Here is a 16,730-nt window from a genome sequence, read left to right as displayed (position 1 = left end):
GTTGAAGGGCGTGGTCACGTGACGTACCCTGAACCGCAGCCACGTCGCCAGGAGAATCAGGAAGCTTTCCATTCACTCCACTTCCTTGGTAGCTTATTCTTCAACAACTGCAAGTAAGTGAAAGAAATACAATTGATCAGTTTAGTAAGTATTTTGAAATGAATCGCCTGTATTCGATTGATCGTTTAACAAGTAAATTACGCTGCACGTATGTTGCTTATCAGTCTGTCAGAGGAGCTCAATCATATTTCTGCAGTAGCTAGCTGGTTGACATCAATGTTCAGCACAGATAACGTTACACCTTTGCCCCGTAAAGTATGTCCTAGTAGGGCCTAGGTTTATGGTGGATTAACGACGAATGCATGATGAACATGTTTTCTCAGTCACCTCATTAAATTGACCGATCAAATATTGTAATAGTGTTTACAAAGGTTTAAGGCTGTCATCGTTATTATTGTAAGGTGTTCAGAATGAATATCAGATCATGATGATTCTTTGGGGTTCCTAACATGTTTAGCCCCTTGAAGACTATAAGCTACATGTATGAAGGAGAGGAGCTGAAGAGAGGAACCCACTTCAGACTATCAGGACATCCCCTTTGTTTCCCTGTTATGTGTTTCAGGAATGGCCCAGTTTGAAGAAGTATCCCAGAAGTCTGCTGTCCACCCTAAGCCTGTAGGGTTGGTCCTACAGTATGGTACTGCTGGGTTCCGCACCAACTCTAAGCAGCTAGACCACGTCATGTTCCGAATGGGTTTACTGGCCACACTCCGCTCCAAGAAGACTAAGGCCACCATCGGAGTCATGGTCACTGCGTCACACAACCCTGAGGTGAACAAAACATGAAGTGCATTCAGTAGCCTATTAATCATTCACTGTGTCTGTGTGGCTTCAGAGTCTCTCTTTAACTGATAGTCTCTGGTGTTCTATTCTGGTGTGCTCCCAGGGCCGATTTTCAGATATTATTAGAGGAAGGTTGTCTAGTATTGATTTGGTTTCAGGTAAACTATTGCTTTTCTGACTTACACAATATCCATCTTTATCTCTTTCTCTGCCCCTCCCTCCATTTTACCTCACCCTTACTATCCAATATACTACAACGAACCCTTCCTATTCCTCTCATCATACCCCTTCTTTCCGTCTCTCCACCTCTCCCTTCCTATCCACTATATCACCCCCTCTCCAGGAGGATAACGGGGTGAAGCTGGTGGACCCCATGGGGGAGATGGTGACCCCTGCATGGGAGGGCTATGCCACCCAGCTGGCCAACGCGGAGCAGGAGGAGCTCCTCACCGCTCTGAAAGACATCATAGAGAGAGAGACCATCAGCATGGCCCAAGAGGCCAGCGTGTTCGTGGGCAAAGACACCAGGTACTGGGGTGTTAGCATTCTCTAGAAACTAAACTATAACCATGAAAATCAATGTAACGGTGTGAGTTCCTTTTGCATCACCCGGTGCCCTGGGTGGGTGGAGATTTAACTTTAGGACCAATGGAATGGTCTTAAATACGTAAACTCTTTCCACCTGAGGCACCGGGTGATGCAAATGAACGCAACCGTTCTGATTGGTCCCAGAAACCAATGGGTTGGGCCAGAACACACGTGGGTAAAGCAGCGTCTAGAAAATGTGTCATTGGCTTTGATACTCTGATTGGTTAGATATGATCCAGTCACTGATGACTTTGCTTTGTACAACATTTTGACGTCACCACAAACAACTTCAAAGATGGAATTCTCAGACTGAACTAGGTAGCGAACATACAGCAGAGGAAGAATTCAGTTTTAGTCGTCAGGCAACTCCAATATCTCCTTAGACGTTTAATCTGATTGTTTGTGTTACTTCAGGCCCAGTAGTGACAGCCTATCACAGGCAGTACTGGATGGAGTCCACGCCCTGGGAGGCCACAGTAAAGGTGCGTTAACTCTTAGGCTTCCTTAGCTGTCTATTATGTCAATCCTTCTGTCATTCTTATTCGACTACACCTTGGTGTGTGATTGATTGCTTGGTTATTTTTCTTTTTTGTAAATCACTGATTGGTATCTCTCCCTGTCTATCAGACTATGGCTTGGTGACCACACCCCAGCTGCACTACATGGTATGCTGTCAGAACACCCAGGGTCGCTATGGTGAAGCCACTGTCAAAGGTTACTACCGGAAACTCTCCCAGGCTTTCATCCAGCTCACTAAGAACGTAAGACTACATCACTCTGTCTGTCTGTAACACTATAATAACCTCCATTTAATAAGCATGATGATAGAATACAAATGGTTTATTTATCATTTATAATCACGTACACACATTTGTAAGCAGTTTTAAGCATGTATATTGTTTTACAAATCATGTATACACATTTTCAAGCAGTTAATAATGATTGTGCATGAAAAATAATGTTACCCATTCCGGCCCCTCTCTCCAGGTGCCTAACCGTACAGATGATCAGAAAGCCCTGCTGGTGGACGGCGCTAATGGTATCGGGGCTCTGAAGGTGTGTGAGATGGAGACCTACCTAAAGAATGAGCTGCAGCTGTCCCTCTTCAACGACGGCTCCAGTGGAAAACTCAACCACCTGTGTGGAGCCGACTACGTCAAAGTACAGCAGAGAGCTCCCAAAGGTGTGACTGCAGTCCAGTAGACCTCACCTTGTCTCTTATCTTTCCATGTGCACATCTCAATAGACCACAAATAGCATCCTCGCCCAGTTTTCTGTATTTGATTTGCACTGCATCTGTATTGCTGTGAAGAGATGGGGTAAGTCAAGTGAAAGCTATATGGAGAATATCCACTTGCAACTGTCATTTTACATTTCTGATCTGTATAGGGAAAGAAACAAGGAGAGGAAGCTACTTAAGATGATTTACGTTAGTCATTTAGCAGACACTCTTATCCAGAGCGACTTACGGTAGCGAGTGCATACATTTTCATACTTGTTTTTCCATACTGTCCCCTGTGGGAATTGAACCCACAACCCTGGCATTGCAAGCTCCATGCTCTACCAACTGAGCTACACGGGACCACAGTTGTTGAGGTAGGGCTCACCTCATGGTGTGTCCTAATGCACGGTGAGGTCGAAACAGAACTTTGACTCATGGGTGTGTCTCTCAGACTACAGGTGACTGATAAACAGACCTGCTAGATCTCATTATGAAACACAGGACAGTCAGGATTGTTATATTATGGTTTCCATGTTTGACAACCAGAGGGAAGACATCTCAATGAGTTACATTTAATAAATACTGTAGGCTACAGCCAGACTCCTGAAGTGGATGGCTCTGACCCTTCTTCTCTCTTTTTTTCCTCTTTCTCTCTCTCTCTCTAGGGGTAGAGATGACTGCTGGGGAGCGTTGCTGTTCCTATGATGGCGATGCTGATCGTATAGTTTATTACTACAGCGGCTCTGCAGGGAGATTCCATCTGCTAGATGGAGACAAGATTGCCACTCTCATCAGCACCTACCTCAAAGAACTGCTCACACAAGTATATACACACACACACTCGCTATACTTACCTAGGATGCTTTAATCTCTGGTGGGCAGACTGCAGTATAGATAAGTGGTACCGTCGATCTGTCTCTGTACTATGAGCACCGTTAGCTAACGAGCAGCAATAGTTCCGGGGCTTGGGTTTTTCATCACTGGTTATTTGGATAAATCACGATTTCGCAGGTGTATGGCATCTTTTGAAATTTGTAAGGGAAGGTGACATTTGGCCCATAGCTTGCGAAGACAGAGGGTGGAGCTACTCATTCCGGTTCTGCTCCTCGGTCTAGCATTTCTTCATCGCTTCTCTTAAAATGTATGGACTCAGAACTTAATCGAGCAGCTGACCAATTACGCAAGACTTTAGTTCTGGGTTAACCAAGATGAATGATGCTTAAACACGCCCCTACATAACACACACCGACTCAGTACCATCCTCATTCAGAAGTGTGCACACACTAACCTGTGTTCCCCCTGTGTGTGTTTGGTTTGTGCAGGCTGGTCTTGACCTGCAGATAGCCGTGGTGCAGACAGCGTACGCTAACGGCAGCTCTACACAATACCTGGAAGATACCATGAAGGTGTGGACACACACTCCTCAGTCTTTCTAACACACACACTCCTCAGTCTTTCTAACACACACACTCCTCAGTCTTTCTAACACACACACTCCTCAGTCTTTCTAACACACACACTCCTCAGTCTTTCTAACACACACACTCCTCAGTCTTTCTAACACACACACTCCTCAGTCTTTCTAACACACACACTCCTCAGTCTTTCTAACACACACACTCCTCAGTCTTTCTAACACACACACTCCTCAGTCTTTCCGACACACACACACACACACTCCTCAGTCTTTCCGACACACACACACACACACTCCTCAGTCTTTCCGACACACACACACACACTCCTCAGTCTTTCCGACACACACACACTCCTCAGTCTTTCCGACACACACACACTCCTCAGTCTTTCCGACACACACACACTCCTCAGTCTTTCCGACACACACACACTCCTCAGTCTTTCCGACACACACACACTCCTCAGTCTTTCCGACACACACACACACACACTCCTCAGTCTTTCCGACACACACACACACACACACACTCCTCAGTCTTTCCGACACACACACACACACACACACACACTCCTCAGTCTTTCCGACACACACACACACACACACTCCTCAGTCTTTCCGACACACACACACTCCTCAGTCTTTCCGACACACAAATCAAATCAAATTTATTTATATAGCCCTTCTTACATCAGCTGATATCTCAAAGTGCTGTACAGAAACCCAGCCTAAAACCCAAAACAGCAAGCAATGCATGTGAAAGAAGCACGGTGGCTAGGAAAAACTCCCTAGGAAAAACTCCCTAGAAAGGACAAAAATCTAGGAAGAAACCTAGAGAGGAACCAGGCTATGAGGGGTGGCCAGTCCTCTTCTGGCTGTGCAGGGTGGATATTATAACAGAACATGGTCAAGATGTTAAAATGTTCATAAATGACCAGCAGTGCAACAAGCACGTCCGGTGAACAGGTCAGGGTTCCATAGCCGCAGGCAGAACAGTTGAGACTGGAGCAGCAGCACGGCCAGGTGGACTCGGGACAGCAAGGAGTCATCATACCAGGTAGTCCTGAGGCATGGTCCTAGGGCTCAAGTCCTCCGAGAGAAAGACAGAAAGAGAGAATTAGAGAGAGCATATTTAAATTCACACAGGACACCGGATAAGACAAGTGACTCAGCCCCTGTAAAAGGGTTAGAGGCAGAGAATCCCAGTGGAAAGAGGGGAACCAGCAAGGCAGAGACAGCAAGGGCGGTTCGTTGCTCCAGCCTTTCCGTTCACTTTCACACTCCTGGGCCAGACTATACTTAATCATAGGACCTACTGAAGAGATAAGTCTTCAGTAAAGACTTAAAGGTTGAGACTGAGTCTGCGTCTCTCACATTGGTAGGCAGACCATTCCATAAAAATGGAGCTCTATAGGAGAAAGCCCTACCTCCAGCCGTTTGCTTAGAAATTCTAGGGACAATTAGGAGGCCTGCGTCTTGTGACCGTAGCGTACGTGTAGGTATGTACGGCAGGACCAAATCGGAAAGATAGGTAGGAGCAAGCCCATGTGATGCTTTGTAGGTTAGCAGTAAAACCTTGAAATCAGCCCTCAGTCTTTCCGACACACACACACACACTCCTCAGTCTTTCCGACACACACACACACACACACACCCCAGTCTTTCCGACACACACTCACTCAGTCTTTCACGACACACACACACACACACACACACACACACACACTCCTCAGTCTTACGACACACACACACACACACTCCTCAGTCTTTCCGACACACACACTCCTCAGTCTTTCCGACACACACATGCGATCAGTGCTGACCTCTCGTCCCTCCTCCCAGGTGATAGTGAGGTGTACCAAGACAGGAGTGAAACACCTTCACCATGCAGCCCAGGAGTTTGACATTGGTGTTTACTTTGAGGCTAACGGCCACGGGACTGTGAGTAAGCAACATACAAATACACACTCACACTGAAAGCACCCGATCAAAGGCCGCCCGTCTGACTATGGTTATGTTGTGGTCCTGTCTCAGGTTCTGTTCAGTAAAGCAGCAGAGGAGAAGATTCAGAAGCTAGCCCAGGACTCCAACACCAACGACGAGAGGAGGAGAGCTGCACTTCTACTGCAGAACACGGTCAACCTCATCAACCAGGTATGGCCACACATTGTCAGGTCAACACGGGGTGTTTCTCAATATGCATACTACAGTGCCGTGGTCCGAGCACGGAAATTGGAGCATGCATCAGTCGGAGTCCAAATAAAAGCACGCAGGGCACTTCTTGGATGCGTAATGCGCTTGTACACATTTCTAAGCATTTAACCTTTATTTAACCTTTATTTAACCTTTATTTAACCTTTATTTAACTAGGCAAGTCGGTGAAGAAATATAACACAACCGCGGTGGACATTATTTGGGCTGATGCAAGAGAAAATAAACTCTGATTTTAGAATGAAATATTGCCTATTCACATCTCATATGTTGCCTGACCAATATTTTATCTTGATATGTTAAAGGTCCAATGCAGCCGTTTTTATCTCAATATCAAATCATTTCTGGGTAACAATGAAGTACCTTACTGTGATTGTTTTCAATGAAAATGGTCAAAAAGAAACAAACAGTTTCTTAGCTAAGCAAATTCTCAAGAGAGAATTTTGCCAGGACTGTCTGGGAGTGGTCTGAATGGGGAGGGGAAAACTGAAAACTAGCTGTTATAGACGGCTTAGCTGAGAACGTCACAAAAAGGAATGTGCATGCTTCAATGGGGCGGCAGGTAGCCTAGTGGTTAAAGCGTTGGGCCAGTAACTGAAAGGTTGCTTGATTGAATCCCCGAGCTGACAAGGTAAAAATCTGTCGCTCTGCCCCTGAACAAGGAAGTTAACCCACTGTTCCTAGGCCGTCATTGTAAATAAGAATTTGTTCTTAACTGACTTGCCTAGTTAAATACATTTTAAAAAATGGGACAGAAGTCCATGTGTTGTTGTGATTCTGGATGACCAGATAGCTAGCAACAATGACAAGAAACTGTCATGTGAGGATCGTAAGTTTTCCATCTAGTTTTATCTTGTTCTTGATACCGTGACTTGTTTTGACTGACGTCACCTCTATGCTAATATTAAAAAAATTCACTAGCTAGCTAACCAACAACTGTAACAATGTATTTCAAAGACAACAAGTGTTCATGTGCAATTTATTCAATAAACATTGGAGGCAAAATATAGTTTACATGTTGTCAATAATCTAAGCCAACCCCGTCTTTTTTGCCCCATATTTTCGCACGCATCGGTTTTGTTGCTAAACAACCAACCCATCTATTGGCAGAGAGGTTTGGAACTGCCTTTATTATTGGTCTATTAACACACAGGCCAAAACTCCATCTCACCAAAACAGGCTGAAATTTCAGTTCTTAAGGCTCGCACACGTTGTACCGAATGTGGATCTAGCGTTTGTCTGCCGATCGTTCAGCACCTGGTGTTTTAGGGACCACCCGGTGTTTTAGGGACCACCCGGTGTTTTAGGGACCACCCGGTGTTTTAGGGACCACCCGGTGTTTTAGGGACCACCCGGTACACCCGGTGTTTTAGGGACCACCCGGTGTTTCAGGGACCACCCGGTGTTTTAGGGACCACCCGCTGTAGACGTCTGACTGCTGACATTTTTCACCCAAATAAAATATCTGCTTAGCTAGATTATTACTACTGACATATATCTAGCTGATAGTTATGAAGTAAAACGTTTGCTTTGTGTATATCTTGTTTCGTCTATTGTTGCCATTGTCCTGGCTGGAAGAAGGTTCCGTGAATGTGGGAGGGGGAGGGGCAGTGTGAGGTAATACAGTAGGGGAAGTGCGAGTGCTTCTCAAATGTAATGTTTTATGCGATCTCCACACTCTCGTCCTCACGAGAACATACTCGAACGTCCTCTGAGAATGCCCTCGGCACATGAGTGTGCAGCATGGTAGTATGCATATTGCGAAACACCCACAGTCAACCATTTCAGCAATTCAGGGACTACACACGGTCATTGCAATGAAGGGTCAAATCCTGTGTGCATTACTTAAACATTTTTCTCTCCCTCTATCTGTAGACAGTAGGAGATGCTATTTCTGACATGCTGCTGATTGAGGCTGTGTTAGCCATCAGAGGGATGACAGTACAACAATGGGACGCAATCTACACAGACCTGCCCAACAGACAGCTCAAAGTCAAGGTTTGTGTTTGTGCGTGTGTGCACTCAGGGAGTTGCATCATATGTTACTATAAATGACTGTATATTAAAGGAAACTAGTACATACGTTTTAACACAGTTCATCCCAGTGCCTCACAGTTGCAGTTGTTGTACGGCCTATAGGTGGCAGACCGGCGGGTGATTGACACTACAGATGCAGAGAGGAGAACAGTGAGTCCAGCAGGTCTGCAGGAGGCCATAGACAGCCGGGTGAAGAAGTACAGACAGGCTCGCTCCTTTGTCCGTCCCTCTGGCACAGAGGATGTGGTCCGAGTGTACGCTGAGGCAGACACACAGGTGGGACTGAGAGGCTGAGACATGGAGTGATAGTGAGCCACTCAATTCACCTTCCATGTTCACTCACTATGCCTTTAACTTTCTTTGCACTTTCTTTTTCTGTCTCTCACTGGCTGATGGTGGTGATGGTAATGATGGTGATGTGTTTGTGTGTGTTTCAGGAGAGTGCCGATGCCCTGGCACATGAAGTTAGCCTGGCAGTGTACCGCCTCGCAGGAGGAGTAGGAGAGGAGCCTAAACCGTTATAAACACACACACTATGCAATTTAAGTCTATTGAAAAATCCATTCATCTCCTGAAGATGGACCACACTTCCTGAACCCAGTCCCATTTTGTAGCCTTTTTTTATCAGGTGCCAAATCATTTTATACGGTATACTGCATTTAATACTGTATTATTGCTACTTTTCTATGAGTCCGAAAAATGTGATTGATTTCAGTCAATGGGAAGGGAGCATATGCTAAATAAGGTTACAATTTTAATCCCCTTTCTTACCCAACCTTAATCCTGTCAATATATTTGTTTTGTACTATTCCCATTTAATTATAAAAGTGTTTACATTACCAGTTATTATTGTAGATCAATTTAGCATTTCTGTTCATATCTGAGTAACTGCACTGCTATGAACAGACTTCAACTGGAAAGACTGTGCTGCTATGTAATTGTTCAACACCAAGAATAAAGATATGAAAGTGAAACTGGCATCAAACTTGTTCTGCATTTCTTTTAGTTCGTATCCTCCCAAAAACCCTCTAGTTACAAGGAATACATGTATTACTACATAGACTTCATTTACTTATTACGTAACAGAATAACCCAAATACAGGTATACTCTCTGAAATGACCACATCAAGAGAAAATATGATAATTGCTTTGCTGTTTTTTTATTTGTATTTGTTGCTTATAGAGCGAGATGGTTCTAAGACACAGAGAGTTAAAGGCTAACAGAAAGTCAGTGTGAGGCTCAGATGGTTTAGTGCAGCCAGAGACACACAGAAGAGGACCATAGGCATCCTGATCCTGAAGACCATTAAAAATGGATTCCGTTTTCGATGTAATAATATATGTAGTTACATATGTGATACAGTATATATGTAATAATGTGTAATTACATATGCACTACAGTATATATGTAATATGTGTAGTTACATATGTAATACAGTATATATGTAATATGTAAAGTTACATATGTAATAATGTGTAATTACAGATGTTATACAGTATATATGTAACAATATGTGTAATTGGTACCTGTAGGTTTCTAACGGCAATGCTGTCACACTGTGACTGAATTTGTTTGAGGGCGGAGGAGAGGTCATGGAGGGCAAAGGTCATGTCCACTTTGGCAACTGTACATCTGCTGCATCAGCTCCTCGATTTCCTGAGAGGGGCAAACAAAATGGAGCCTACCTCTTCCTTCTATGAATTTGCTTTTATTCCTTTCTGTGTAAGCCTCCCATGCAGTTTTCACAGTAAGTCGCTAATTGGTTGTCCATCAGTCTGCCAATCCACACCAATCCACACTCTCCCCTTGTAACTCATGACCTGTCATAAAAAGTCATTAGCAGGTCATTACAGCAATCGTGTAAACCAAATGCATGCCTGTGAAGACCAGAAGCCACACTAAGGGCAGTTCCATGGTAACAGAATTATGCAGAGACTCAGATTTTTCCCTTTAAAATATATACCAAACAAAAACCATTGATTTCAAAGTTTAAGAAACCATACAACTCTATGCACAAGGATTACTTTTATCAATTCCCACAGATTTCTTTTACAAAAACACATTTACAGGAAGAACTGTGCAGATAAAGTTTGATAACAGAATAAAACTGAGTGAGATTTTACTGTTATTGTTACCAAACTTTGCATCTGCACAATTATTCCAGTAATTATTTTTTTTACTGTGTAAATTGTTCAGAATTTGATTATTTGTTCAACATTGAAATCAATGGTTTTACTTTGACATACATTTTAAAGGGAAAAATCGGAGTCTCTGCATAATTCTGTTACTATGGAATTGCCTCTAAACAGATGCTGCTAATAGACACAGGTATATGTGGACAGTCCACCTTTGTGGACAGATAGACAGACAGTTACTACCTCAATGTGAAAATAGATATAGACAGAGGTATGTTGCCCCTTTGTGACTCAAGGCAGTTAAAGACACTTACACAATGTGAATACAGATAGACACACCTACCTTCCTCATTATGAACAGATATAAATACAGATATAGACCCAGACATGTTACCTCGTTGTGAACTCTGGTCAGGAAGGCCAGCTCCACCTCCAGGTTCTGCAGCTGTTTCTCCAGGCCAATACGGGCCGAGGTAGCTCTATCCATATCCTGCCAGACAGCAAGGTTAGGGGATCAAGTTTCTTTGAGTGTGTGCACAGGAATAACTGGGAAGATAGAAAATTGTTTCATGAAAGCCTGAAAAATGAAGTAGGTGATTCTGTGTGTGTACAATTTGAGTTTCTCATGTAGATATTGTTTAATGATTATGTCTGCATTGGTGTTTGACTCACGGGGCGGAAGGCTTCGATCTCCAACTCGGCCTTCTTCCTGGCCTCCAGAGCCTCCTCATATTTGACCTTGAGCACCTCCACCTGTCCTGCCATGGCCCCCTTATCTGCTACAGCCAGGTCCTTAGAGTGGAGGAAACACAGTCAAACCCAATACCTGTGAATCCCATCACAGTTGTAAGAGTAAATATCATGCATAGGCTATACTAGGTGGGCCATATTGGTGGTCATAAATCTCACCCTCTGCACTCTCATCTGCTCAGCGATCCTGTGGAGCTCTCTCAGCTGGCCCTTGTAGAGCTGTCTCAGCCCAGATGGCTTCACATAGCGGTTCTGCAGAACATCAATCTCAGCCTCCAGCAGGTTGTTCTGCACCTCCAGAGTACACACCTGGGATGGATCATGGGTTTGTGAGTGAGAGATAGCACAGAGAAAGGCAGGCTGGCATGACTGTGAAGAGGTACAGGGTGTGTGATAGACAGAAGTTAGAGAGGAGAGCTCGACGCAGACAGTTTGAGAGAGAGGAGGAGAAAATTAGTGTGTGAGATGAGGTGTGGTCTTGCCTTCTCAGTGTAGATAGCCAGGCGGTCGTTGAGGGCCACCATCTCCTTCCTCTCCGCCGGTGTGTGTGCTCATGAATCCCTGGTTCTCCGCTGCAGCTACATCCAGATCCAGGCTGGGCCCCAGCCCCGTGCCAAAGCACAGGGCACCCATACTCACACTGCTATGGCCAGGACAGGAGGGGACAAGGCCAGCCATCAACCATCCACTACATTTAACTTTGTAACACTTTTAATCTGTTCATGTAATGAAAGCATAGGAATAGGTCTAATACTCAAAGTTAAAAATATCTTATCAAGAGAAATGAGTGTCGTATCTGAATAAATTGTTATTTTGTAAACAGTGATTATTATGCTATGCCTACAATTATAAATGGGGCACTATTCCAGTGAAATAAAAAACGGATATGAAATTAAAAGCAAAACTGTGGCCTAGAATGCTTAATAGTTAAATAAAGGTTAAATACAATTTTACAAAAATGGTCATATCCACAGAGAATACAACTTCAGGAGAAGTCCAGTTGTATTACTTGGTCATGCGGGATTTGCGGAAGCTGGAGGTGTTCCTCCTCCCCATGCTTCCCACGCTGCGGCTGTAGCTGGCAGAGCGGTGACGGAAATCCTTGCGGGTTGGCGAGGGGCTCGAGATCCGCACCTGGTAGGAAGAGGAGGCGGCGAGAGGGCCCTCGAAGTGGCGGCAGTAAGAAGACATCCTTTCTGGGCTGCGACTCATGATGATTGCCTTTAAATGTCTTCACCTTAACTCACCGCTGGAAACTAATCACAGACTTCGTTATTAGATAAAAATAAAGGGTTGAAGGAGTATTAATTATTTATACAATGTATTTTATTACACTGGGTTTAAAGAATGTTTACAGACAATAATAATCTAGGCTAGCCTACTCTCCTAAATTAGTGGACCATTAGTGGATGGGGTGAATGAACTGCGAAATTAGCCCGCCCCCCTCTTCACCTTCTTCACTAATGGGACAACATTTTTTATGTCACTTCTAAGGTCATATGGGTTCTGAGGTGCCAAGTGCATTTCATCGACAGGTTTTCTTGTCATGGTCCTTAATTTATAAACATAATTTTTCTCCACACAGATATTATATATGGAATAATCGGGATATATTGTATAAAAATACTTCTTTGTTTTTAGAATATTGGTTCCGAAATAATATCCTATTGGTGAGCCAACTGGTAAATAATATCCTATTGGTGAGCCAACTGGTAAATAATATCCTATTGGTGAGCCAACTGGTAAATAATATCCTATTGGTGAGCCAACTGGTAAATAATATCCTATTGGTGAGCCAACTGGTAAATAATATCCTATTGGTGAGCCACCTGGTAAATAATATCCTATTGGTGAGCCAACTGGTAAATAATATCCTATTGGTGAGCCAACTGGTAAATAATATCCTATTGGTGAGCCAACTGGTAAATAATATCCTATTGGTGAGCCAACTGGTAAATGCAGAGAGTCTTTTACTCAGTTATAAGGAATTCTTATCACTTTACAAGGTCCCTGTAACACCTAAAGATTTTGCAATTGTTTTAGATGCCATTCCCTCAGGTGTTGCTTTATGATTCAGGAACGTGTCAAGACCTGACCCTCAGAGCCTACCTTCCATTGACCCTGTTGACTCTTCAGTAGGAAAGATTTGTTTCTCTTTTGGTCCATTCAACAACAGAGCGATACGAACCTTGTTTCAGCAGGATGTTGTATCTATACCTTATGTCATGCCTTATTGGAATGGATTTATTGGTAATATCTGTTGGGAAAAAGTTTGGATGTTGCCACACACATACCTACTTGTTAACAAAATTAAGGAAGTTTCCTTTAAAATTATTAATAAATATTATCCTGCCAACCACTTTATGAAGAAGTTTAAGGAAAACATCAACTCAAATTGCTCCTTTTGTAATGACCACCAAGAAACAGTGTTGCATCTTTTTTGGCATTGTATTCATGTAAGAAAACTGTGGCAAGACATCAGTAGATTTATAATTGAACACATTTATGAAGGTCTTACACTATTGTGGAGAGATGTACTGCTTGGATTCTTTACCTACGATAGGAATAAGCTGAAACATTTTTATGTAATTCATTTCATTATTCTTTTGGCCAAATGTCATATTCACAATTGTAAATTTACAAACAAAAAAACACATTTTCTTACCCTACAAAAAGAAATTGAACTGTATTTTAAGACAATTAAATACTCTACTAACAAAAAAGCTGTTAGAATTATAAGTGTATGTATGTCCCTTAAGGTCCTTGTGTAATGTGATATTGTACCCCCTAGCTCAATTGTACATTGTATATTATCCATATATACTTATGTTCCCTCATATACTTCCCGTATTGATTTGTTGTTAATAAAAAAATAAAAAGGTACCAAGTGCACTGCTGTGAAAGTTGTTTTCCATAACGTGCGTCCTCTAACTATCTCTGTGTTAAGCTCATAGAAATATAACATATTTCCATTGTTAGGATACTTCGGTACAGTAACAATATTATCTTTACTAGCTAATTTCAGAGACGAAAGGAGATGGGCCTTTCCCCACCATTTACTACCCCGGAACCTCTTCGTGGAACACATGCATAGCACGCCCAGTCACCGTCAGAACAGCATTGAGTGATGCCACTGCAAATTGATTAGCTGACAATTTTCTATTGGTTGTCACTAGTTACCACAGCCACAAAGTCAGAAGGCCAGCCTAATCGACCAATCGGATGAGGGAGTGTGATGACGCGTATGCCAGCTCAGAAGGCCCACCTATCCGACCAATCAAATGAGGAAGTGTGAAGACCCGAATTCCGGTTTGCGGGAAAATACTCATTTTCGAAATGGCATGTCTTGATTTTAAATTTGAGGACCAAATAGAGAGATCGACAGAGTAGGTGCAATGACGAAGAAGCGTAAGAATGGCGCTGTTAAAATCAGAGATTAGTCTCCTGAGTATACACCTTCGTTGAGATGTACATTTTTTATTTAACTAGACAAGTCAGTTGAGAACACATTCTTATTTACAATGACGGCCTACCAAAAGGCCTCCTGCGGGAACGGGGCTGGGATTTTTTTTTAAATAGGACAAAACACACATCACGACAAGAGAGACCTAAGACAACAACATAGCATTACCACAACATGGTAGCAGCACAAAACATGGTATAAACCTTTTTGGGCAATAATGTGTACATGCCTATGTCTACTCATTACAAGCCAAGTAATATAACTTACAGGTCTTAATTCCCTGTTGAGGACCTTGATGATCTTGAAATGGAGTCAGACTGCAGTGGTGAGTGCTCAAGTTTGAGCCAGTCCAGGATGAAGTGGGTCTACCTGCGGAGTGGATTCCTGCTTTTTGGTCTGCCAATACATTGCGTTGGTCTGGGAAAAGGACAAATTGGGGATGGTTACATCTGTGAAAGTTTTGAGAAGTGGAATTGTTTATATTTTTTGTGGGTGCCTCATCACGCGGCTCGGGGCTCAACCTGTGGTGTGCTTTGCAGGGTGCCACTAAAAGTGGTGATCAGAGGGATAGCGTTGAGTGTAGAGGTGGATCAAATGAAAAATAATATTTCTAGGGTTTCTGACACCCACCGTTTGGTGAGACGTGGACCCGGTGGCAATGGCGTGACAGAGAATACTCTCTGTCTTGTTGAGCTTTGACACCGAGTTTATTCCTGATAAGGTTAGGTTAAATTTACTATTCTATGAGGGCCTATGCTCTGAACCCGCTTTGGTGCTTTAGGTCCCAAGGATTCGAACATGTTGCAGCTGTGTAGAAGGGAGATCTTTCGATGAGAAAAAATGTGCAGGAGGGCATAGTCCGAGGGAGTGTACAGTTTGGATAGAGAAAGCACTGTGTGTCAACTGTGGGGGTTCCCATGCAACTGGGGATCTGAAGTGCACTGGGAGAGAGCGAGACTGGCTGAGATTGCCAGAGTTCAAGTGGGGCAGAAAGTGTCCTATGCTGATGCAGTGAAGAGAGTATAGGGTGAGTAAGTCGACTGGGAGCCACCCAGTGAGTAGGCCTGAAGAGAGAGCCAGTAAGGTTAGATTTCTTGCATTCATAGCCATGGTGATCAACTGCATTGCACTGATGGAGCACAAATCACAGAAGATAGATGTGGTAGTTGCAGCAGCAGATACATATTTGGGTGTGAGAGAATTTAGTGCAGAAGATCTACAGGAAGTTTTGAGAGAAGGGGTTCCATCCTCCCAGGCCGACGGCGTGGTGTTGGATCGTTTAGGGCCCAAGTAGTGGGGTGTATAGGTGCAGGGTTAGTTGTTGGTGCAATTACATTTTTTCCTATTCCCCCTTTCCTTTAATTTCTTTTTGTCACAATGTGGAATGCAAAATGTGTTTGTTTAGATGCCATTTTAAAAACAATGCAGATATTGACGTAAACCTATTGGATGTAATAAATGTATCACTAGTCACTTTAAACTATGCCACTTTATATAATGTTTACATACCCTACACTACTTATCTCATATGTATATACTGTACTCTATACCATCTACTGCATCTTGCCTATGCCGTTCGGCCATCGCTCATCCATATATATTTTTATGTACATATTCTTATTCATTCCTTTACACTTGTGTGTATAAGGTAGTTGTTGTGAAATTGTCAGATTACTTGTTAGATATTACTGCATGGTCGGAACTAGAAGCACAAGCATTTCGCTACACTCGCATTAATCTGCTAACCATGTGTATGTGACAAATAAAATGTGATTTGATTTTCACAAGTAACTATGAGTAAGGGCAAACATGAAAGCTTGCAAGCTTTGTTTGATGAAGACATCTGATTACCACTTGCATTTAGAATGGTTGGTTTTAGACTAATAAATTGCCAAATCATTGATGGATCACTAGATAAAAGAAAAGCATCTCTCGTTTTCTCCTGCAAGCCGGTCGGCACACGGGTCATCACACTCCCTCGCCTGATTGGTTGTTTCTCATTAACCATAAACCGGCATAAGCGTCATCACAGTCAGTCATCTGATTTGTCGAGTAGGCGGGCC

At 43.2% G+C, this 16,730-nt stretch overlaps 2 protein-coding genes across 2 annotated transcripts; one reads left to right on the top strand and one right to left on the bottom strand.

The window, feature by feature from the left end:
* Positions 1-98: 98 nt before the first annotated feature.
* Positions 99-9,298, top strand: pgm3 (phosphoglucomutase 3). The gene is given in 13 exon segments (NM_001139891.1): positions 99-113; positions 623-831; positions 1,187-1,371; positions 1,846-1,913; positions 2,059-2,192; positions 2,419-2,614; positions 3,319-3,476; positions 3,976-4,059; positions 5,913-6,011; positions 6,105-6,224; positions 8,157-8,279; positions 8,421-8,594; positions 8,756-9,298. Coding segments are annotated over 12 exon segments (1,635 nt in total). The 5' UTR covers positions 99-113; positions 623-624; the 3' UTR covers positions 8,843-9,298.
* A 330-nt stretch (positions 9,299-9,628) lies between these two features.
* LOC106607953 (desmin) lies at positions 9,629-14,311 on the bottom strand. The gene is given in 8 exon segments (XM_082976936.1): positions 9,629-9,945; positions 9,947-9,975; positions 10,849-10,944; positions 11,127-11,246; positions 11,364-11,513; positions 11,687-11,743; positions 11,745-11,847; positions 12,214-14,311. Coding segments are annotated over 8 exon segments (927 nt in total). The 5' UTR covers positions 12,417-14,311; the 3' UTR covers positions 9,629-9,776.
* Positions 14,312-16,730: the final 2,419 nt, after the last annotated feature.

Source organism: Salmo salar, chromosome 06 (assembly GCF_965601325.2).
Source record: "Salmo salar chromosome 06, fSalSal1, whole genome shotgun sequence".
Lineage (NCBI taxonomy): Eukaryota > Metazoa > Chordata > Actinopteri > Salmoniformes > Salmonidae > Salmo > Salmo salar.
This window is presented reverse-complemented; position numbering and strand designations above follow the sequence as displayed.